This window comes from Eptatretus burgeri, chromosome 2 (assembly GCF_056783735.1).
Source record: "Eptatretus burgeri isolate ZD-2024b chromosome 2, Ebu_testis_v1, whole genome shotgun sequence".
Lineage (NCBI taxonomy): Eukaryota > Metazoa > Chordata > Myxini > Myxiniformes > Myxinidae > Eptatretus > Eptatretus burgeri.
The window spans coordinates 19,101,454-19,109,168 of NC_140962.1; the positions used below are offsets into that span (position 1 = coordinate 19,101,454).

Sequence of the window (7,715 nt, forward strand, 5' to 3'; positions counted from 1 at the left end):
CGGAGTGGCAACCCCCTCCAGAATTGTAATCCAAAGCAACAAAACTGCTTCGGCAGAACTGATCCTTTGTTTTGACTATAGAGCATGGTGCATGAATGAATGAATGAATAAACTCACCAATAAATGCTCTTTCTTTTTTTCCTCGTGTAAAACATTCACATCGGGACTTAAACATATCACATGCAAAGCAAGGAGATTAAGAGACATCTTTATACCTTTTGAAGACATTCATGGTGGACATGGGATAAATCAACATGATAAATGTGATTTGAACATCATGAGTGCCGTTCAGGTGGAAATGTCAAACAAGCAAACCCATTCCGCAGGTCCTTTCAAAAAAATAATTCATCATACACACATCAAACTGTTCAGCAATCCATGGTAATCATCTTGTGTGTAATTCGAGAAGTATCTGTTTGTGGGTTTGTGTCTTCTATGCATTTCTAAAACGCTGGTTATAATAAGTTGAAAACTGTTGGTGATACTCGGGGTTGTGCCAGGGAAAGTTTCAGGCAATCAAAAAGGTCATAGCCCACACGGCTCAGGGTGGGTGTGGGGTGTGTGGGGGGGGGTGGAGGGGTGGGGAGGAGTACATCCTCCATGTAAATGGAGAATCATCAGACGAAATATCATATCATTTGAGTGTTTGTTATATTTATCTGCACTCCTCGATCCACAAGACAGAATTAAATAAGAACGGCTGGTTGTACTTGGGGTTTCGGCGGTAAAATAAAATTTATACTCTCGGACGTGGGGACATTATGAGAACTGAACTGCTGTATGGAATGAGTTGAAAACTGGTGGTTGTGTTCAGGGGGTATACAGGGATGTTTTAGCAGGTAAATAAAAATTAATGGTTCAGATATGGGGAGGGGTTTGGGGGAGACACTAATGAGAGATGATGTTTTCACCCCTATCTGTCTGTAAGTTTGTCTATCTTTCTGCGAGCGGGATATCTCAAAAAGTGAGACGGATTTGGATGAAATTTGGTGGACATGTTGGGTGTGTGACAAGAACGAATTGATTAGATTTTGGTGAAGATCCGGATCCGAGTGGTTTATTAATTTTTAAACTGATCCTTTACCATTGAGAGATGGGGTCAAAACGATATACTAGAGCATGATATTTCAACTCGTTGTGGATGGGTTTTGAGAAAACTTGATGGGCGAGTTGGGTCGGTGACAATAACAAGCCGATTACATTTTGGTCAAGGTCCAGATGCAGATCTGACCTATTATAATCAGTGGGATACAAAACGTAAACTGTTCAGCCTGGCAGAAGTATGCGCTCTACCGATTGCCGTTCTAATTCTATGTGAATTTGTATCATATATATATATATAGCACCACCTGGTGGAAGCCACCATTACAAGTCATCATAAAATATGCCACGAATATGTCCCTCTTTACAAAGATTTGGTGCTGCCAAAGCAGTTTCTTAGCAAGGGTTATACTGGGTGGTTTGCCATTGCCTTCCCAGGTGTTGCTTGTCTGTGCTTTATCCTTTTAAATGCTGAGTGTCAAGCAAGGAAGCAGCACATACCATTTTGGAAGTCTTTGGTAAGACTCAGCTGGGGTTAAACCCACCGACCTCAGACTCAGAGTGGATGCTCTAACCATTACCCCTCGAGCCCAGGGTAAATATGTTATAGACGTCATTAAAGTGGGATAATTAACCTGTGCATCCACAAACCTGGGGGAATTAACCTGTGTGCAAGAACAGGTTATTTGTTAGTTCTTCGTAATTCTTGCTTCAAACAGGGACATGAATTGAATTTTTTCCTGTTCATGATCAGATACAATAGTTATGTTATATACAAACAAATTTGTCTTGTGTTTTACTTTGATGATTGAAGCTAGCCTCAACATAAACAATAGCTTAGCTTGTTCACATCTGTAACAGCTGCTTTACAGCATTTTGCACCGTAAACAAAAGAAACCTTGGCCATTACCAGCTCAACATCGAGTGTGAGGTAAGGGCAGTGTTTTTTTGTCAGCTTTATCTTCACAGATTTTGCACTTTGTGCAGTTTTCAGTGCTCTCGCGATGCTGTCTGGTGGAATATCCAGATAGATGTCGTTGAACTCAACAGACAACCCATCCATCTGATACTCTTCAAAAAAGTTGTCCTGGGGGGGGGAATAAATAATTCATCATGAAACAACGGATATAAAAACAATTAAAGAAGCATCTTGATGGGATTTCACTCCATTATATGACGAGTCCAGATGACAAACACCTATTTTGCAATCCACTGAGTGTTTTAAATTATCAGAGAATCAGTTGAGTACCAGCAATGGTGTAATGAGTCAGTCTACCATGATGTCTCAAATGAAAACCTGAACCAAACTGATTAAAAAAAGTGTTCAAGTATATACTTCAATTCTTAAAAAAAGTGATTTTAAATATTGTTTAAAAAAATAAAAACTTTTGCAAGTTTATCACTATTGATAGTTTTACTTAACACAAACAAGTACTGGTAAACGGAAGTTTTGAAAGTGCAAAGAAGGTGATTCGTGTTCTGCAGAGTTGAAATATATCATTCAATTTAAATAAAACAAAGATTGTAAAAGTCGAACAATTAAATTAATTCCAGAATTTACAGCCATTGAAACAGTGTCTATTACACCGCCATATCGAACACGTTACATTAGTTCTCCGTGCCTGTTGTTTGTGTCCTTTATGACGTCCTTGACAACAGTAAGTTTCCCGTTTGGAATTATTTTCAATTTTGTTTGATTGCCAGGCAGAGTTTAAAATATATATATACGCATCCATGTCTGAAAGAAGAAGAAGTTGAAAATTAAAATAAATAAATAAAGGTCTGTTTGTGTGCATGGGTATGTGGGCACACATGGCAAAACTGCAAATGCCAACTTGCGACTCTGGTTATCCCCGCACGGAGGGTTAGAAAGGTTCTTATTCATTTGTGACGGACGGATGGAAGGAAGAACATGCCAAACATTGAAGCAGTTGCACCACTTAAAAATTCTCTCTCCTCAATGTGTATGTTCGATCGGGACAAATTCAGAGCCAAAGTACTGTTAAACGGCAGATTTATTTTCTGATTTTATTTTCGAAACACAACATTAAATTTAAGCAAGTTGTTTAATCATAAACTGACGTTTGTATTGTTGCAAGTTGGACGGATGTTGGTTTGTTGTTGAAATTTATACAAGCACAAACCACCTCCCCACCCCCAATTTTACATCTCAACAATGTAGAGATCTAAAACACCTCAACTGCACATACTGTTTATACATTACATATATGTACACATACACAGAGCAGCCCACACCAACCATTTTGAAGGCCACACCTGCACGAGCTCACACCAAATGGTGACGCCTCCATTCACTGCTCTGTCAGACACGATGAAGTATAGCTTGTCTGAAGATAGGTGCAACGTGCAAGTCTTCGTGAGCTTGGCAATGGTGTTCAATACACCTGCACCCCAGAACCGGTCAATCTCAAGCAGGACATTGCTCGTTCAGACCTAAGTGGAAGAACACTGTCAGCCATCATACAAGCAGGTCAATGGATCCTACACTTGATGTAGCTCCACTAACTTGTGTACCGGGTGTCACATAGAAGGGTACACAGTTATAAATGCGAACAACTAGTTTTTAATCCGATGGTTACGAGACCGATATCATTCAAAAGAGAAACTCAAAGAGATTTAGTTTCTGGAAATTTGGTGGTACAACATCTTACGACAACATTTCTAAAATTGTGATGATAAATTATTCGACGATAGACACATTGTTCTTCACTTCAGCCACTTCCACTGCAGACGTTTTCATTAATCAATTAATTAAAAAGAGGAGGAAATATTTAGAGCCTTTTTGAGTTGCTTTTCTCATGATGTCAGTCTCATACTCATCTATTATTATAAGTAGGTGTCCGTCAATGTGCGTCTCCATCAGGCGAAGAAGAAGCAGGAGCTCGAACTTGAATGTAGCGGTTCCTGCTGTCATGGAATATTAATATTAATAATAAAATGGTACCATTGGAAAGGTAATAATCGAGTTACTTGGAACAAGAAATCATGTACGTTTGATCACAAGGATGCCGGTTTTAAAAGCACGTCTTTATGTGATTGAAGAAGAAGGGGATATGAAGCTCAATGCAGCGGAGAATGATTCCAACAGGAACATTGATTTTTCTGACAGCAGGGGTGTGTTCTGTTAGCAAGCAGCTTGCTATCGCATGCCAAGCCAGCCATTCCGTATCAACCGTTTTGCGAGCCGCTCGGCAAGGGATCAAGGGCTGAGATGTGTTCGGTCAGCAAGCAGCTTGCTATTGCTTTGCAAGCCGTTCTCCTAGCGGAGCAAGCATCGAACAGAGGTGCTTCGTTGTGTTCGCAAAAATGGCCGCCATCGTCCGATTCAAAATGATTTCAGTCAAGCAAGCCGCTTGGCAAGCGATAGCAAGCAGCATGTTTATGGAACACACCCCTGTAGCCTTATAGAAGGACATGGAAGGGGCACACAAAATTATATACAATATAGTAATACTTCTCGAAGGAATAGATAAGTATTGTTACGGATCTGGAAACCATTTGCATTCAACATACAGGTTCCAAAAGTCAGTTATCCCGTTAAGTACATGTGTAGTCAGATCCCTTTCCTTTTGTCTGGTGGGAGAATCAAAAACGTGCGTTGCGACTTCTTTTAGTTCGGTTATTAAATGTTTACATCTAACAACCAACAAGCCATCTGCATGACCCCTCGGCCCGTCACGATCCACCGCCAACCGGCTGCACCACCAACGTACCGTTGCAGCGTTATACTGTTACTCATCAAGTTTGACCCCGCGTGGAAAGAGCGGTTGGGGTCTCCCGGCAGGGGCCAAGGCCCCGCTCCGGAAAGGTGGGCCGTAGGACCCTGTCCAATGAGGGGTGGACAGCGAGGCGTTTTTCACCAAGAGCCCCTCCCCGTGGTGGGAGGAGATATATCTCCGAGACTCTCTGAGTAAGGAGGAGTTTTTCATGGTGGTTGGGTCAGGCAGTTCTTGTTCACAGTAGCTGTGAGCAGTCTGGTTCGTACTTCATGGTGGCTGTTACGGGGAGAGGAGTTCTATAGACCCCGACTATTCGCCACGCGAGCTCTGCCACGAGCCACACACGTGGGACTGGGACCAAACCGGCAACCTTTGGCAGGTGCCGCACTACAGAGCACGCTTTCCCTCCGACGACCAGGTACCCACCGAACTCTGACCCACGGCTTGTCTCTCTTCACGGCTGCGAGGGTCAAATAAAGACTCGGGTTTCTTTTATTTTTGTGTGTGTGTCTGCGTGTGGGTCCGTCTTTAAGTAGAACTGAGTAAGTGTTTTTACTTATAAATATTTCCCTGCTTGCATATTCATGCCAAGTCTTGCCTTTGTCTTTATTTACTGTTAATAAATTTATGAGAAATGTTCCCAGTCCGTTTCTGTCCCTTCTTACATTGGTCTAGCATGGTCCGGGTCTGAGTATAAGCGGGGTTTCATCCCCGATAATCCGTTCATTCCAGCCGGCACGGCTTTGGCAGTTTCCGCTCGGCTGCATCGGAACCGGAGTTGGTAGTTGGTGTTTGGAACTATACCGCAGTAGGTAGAGTGACCCGGTTCGAGCAAGACGTGCCGAGGGTGTGGTTTCCTCGGCAGTCGAAATCACGTAGTTAATACGGTAAATTGGTTTGAGACAAATAGACCCTACGCTACGCGGTTGAGATATTGGTGTCTAGGGTCGGTTCAGCAACCCGCCAGCTCACGGAATTATCCGGAGCGACGGCCTACAATTCCGGGGAGTCTGGTGGGAGATGGCGTAATCTCCCCCACCGAGCGGTCGTTCTCGGCACCGACCACCAGTCTGCAACAGTATAATCTATCTATAATTCCAGCAAGGTGTGTGTGCGTGTGTGTGTGTGACCGCTGTTTCTCGACAACCACTGGTCCGATCTAATTGAAACTTGCCAGCTATATTGCTGGGGACCTGAGGATGTGCCTTTTCAAGGTTTGATATTAATCGGACAAGTGGTTCCCAAGTTATGGCCATTTATTTACCAACCAATGACATGACATGTTGCTGCGTAGGCGTGGCTGCGTAGGCCGGTGCGCGGCCGGCCGACGATGACGTTACGGGCCGTGCCGGTTACATGGCAGCGAATGTCATGGCAAGCAAAGACAGGAAGGTAAACTTGATTTTAATTAACTCTGTGTGTGGAAGTGTGGTTGTCGCGAGAACGTGAGAGTGAAGGAACGGCCTGTGTGGTTGTCGTTTCTGGCTCGCGGTTTGAAAGTTTTTTGTTTTTTTTGCACGTACGTCCACGCATGTACGGGTACGTGAGAGCGAAGGAACGGCCTGTGTGGTTGTTGTTTCTGGCACGTGGTTTGAAAGTTTTTTTTTTTTTTGTTTGCACGTACGGGCATGCACTAGTCATAATAATACAGGGAAAGAGCACACAAACACCAAACACAGCTACCACGGCAGCTACGTGTTATAAAAGGTCCATTTTGTCACGCGTTTTGCTTCAACATCCTAAACAACATTCACACGTAGACATGCAATATGTTCGTCAAATACAACTTTCTGTCTTTTGATTAAACCCATCAGCGAAGCAACACGTCACCACCAAGGGTGTGTTCCATCACCAAGCAGCTTGTAGAGCGCTCACCAAGCGGCTTAAGCGCTCCAACTAAACGGTTGGTCAGGAACGGATGGCTTGGCGACAGACGACAGACGGTCGGTTCTGCCGAAGTCCCGGTAGTCTCCTGGTTCCGGTGATGACGCAGGATGCTCGACTGAATGTACTGTTCACCATGCAGACTCTTCTTCTTCTTCTTCGTGTGCAGCCTGTGGCTGCTGGTTGCATCATTGGTTGCGGGCGTGGCTATGCCGCTGATGCAGTGCCCCCATTAGTCATTACCGGTGCGCCGGTCCTCATTTCGCCAAGTTTAACGTCCATCAGAGGAATCGCCCTTCCTGTGAAACCCCAGAATGGCAGTTTATAGCTCGGCCGGGATTCGAACCCAGGCGAGAGAGCTTGGAGGGGAGTCCTGCGAGCGTGCTGCAGGTAAGATTATCTCGAGAGCATTCGAACAAGTTTCTCAATAGTATGAAGCGCCATTTATACCTGTACGAGGTTCACAAGAAATATTCAATTTTTTTTACATTTGCTATCGATTTGACCTTTGAACTATCGGACTCCAAACGCTGTCGCAACGGAAGACGTGTCTGTGTACGTGGGTGATTACAATATTTCACAAGAGGTGATAACATGAAGGATACAAACCGTACGTGTAAAACTCGCCACACAAGCCACATCCACCAACTTCCCGCGAAACCGCATAATTTCGCGCCAAAACCTGGAAACACGCCGCACTCTTCTTCTTCTTCTTATCCAATGACGTTTCGACACGATCACTCGGCTCGTGCTTGGCGCTCAAATTACCTCAGGCGGCTTTCGCGCGCTTGGAGCACGGACTCACAGCGCGCGCCCAATCGTCCGCCATCTTCCCCTGCGAAAGGTGTATAACCACATCAACCGTTGGTGAATCGACACATTCATGCGTCAATTATTTATCATCTTCGTGCTGTTGGACTTCACGAGAGTCGCTTATAACGAAAACAAAAAAGGATATCGTTTAAATTAAAAAAGAACGAATGCCGCATCGCTTGAAGTGTGTGGTATCCATTTTATAAGCTCGATCGATGCCCGTCATTATTCGCCGTT

The 7,715-nt window shown here is 44.1% G+C and overlaps 1 protein-coding gene across 1 annotated transcript in view; it reads right to left on the minus strand.

Annotated features, from left to right (window-relative positions):
* Window positions 1–6,897, minus strand: part of HUS1 (HUS1 checkpoint clamp component) — a gene marked incomplete at its 5' end in the record, with an annotated part of 31,658 nt that extends 24,761 nt beyond the window's left edge. The window contains 3 exons of the mRNA XM_085849703.1: window positions 1,952–2,128; window positions 3,319–3,446; window positions 6,657–6,897. Coding sequence (XP_085705829.1) covers window positions 1,952–2,128; window positions 3,319–3,446; window positions 6,657–6,897 — 546 coding nt within the window. The remainder of the gene's footprint in view (window positions 1–1,951; window positions 2,129–3,318; window positions 3,447–6,656) is intronic.
* Between the last annotated feature and the right edge of the window lie 818 nt (window positions 6,898–7,715).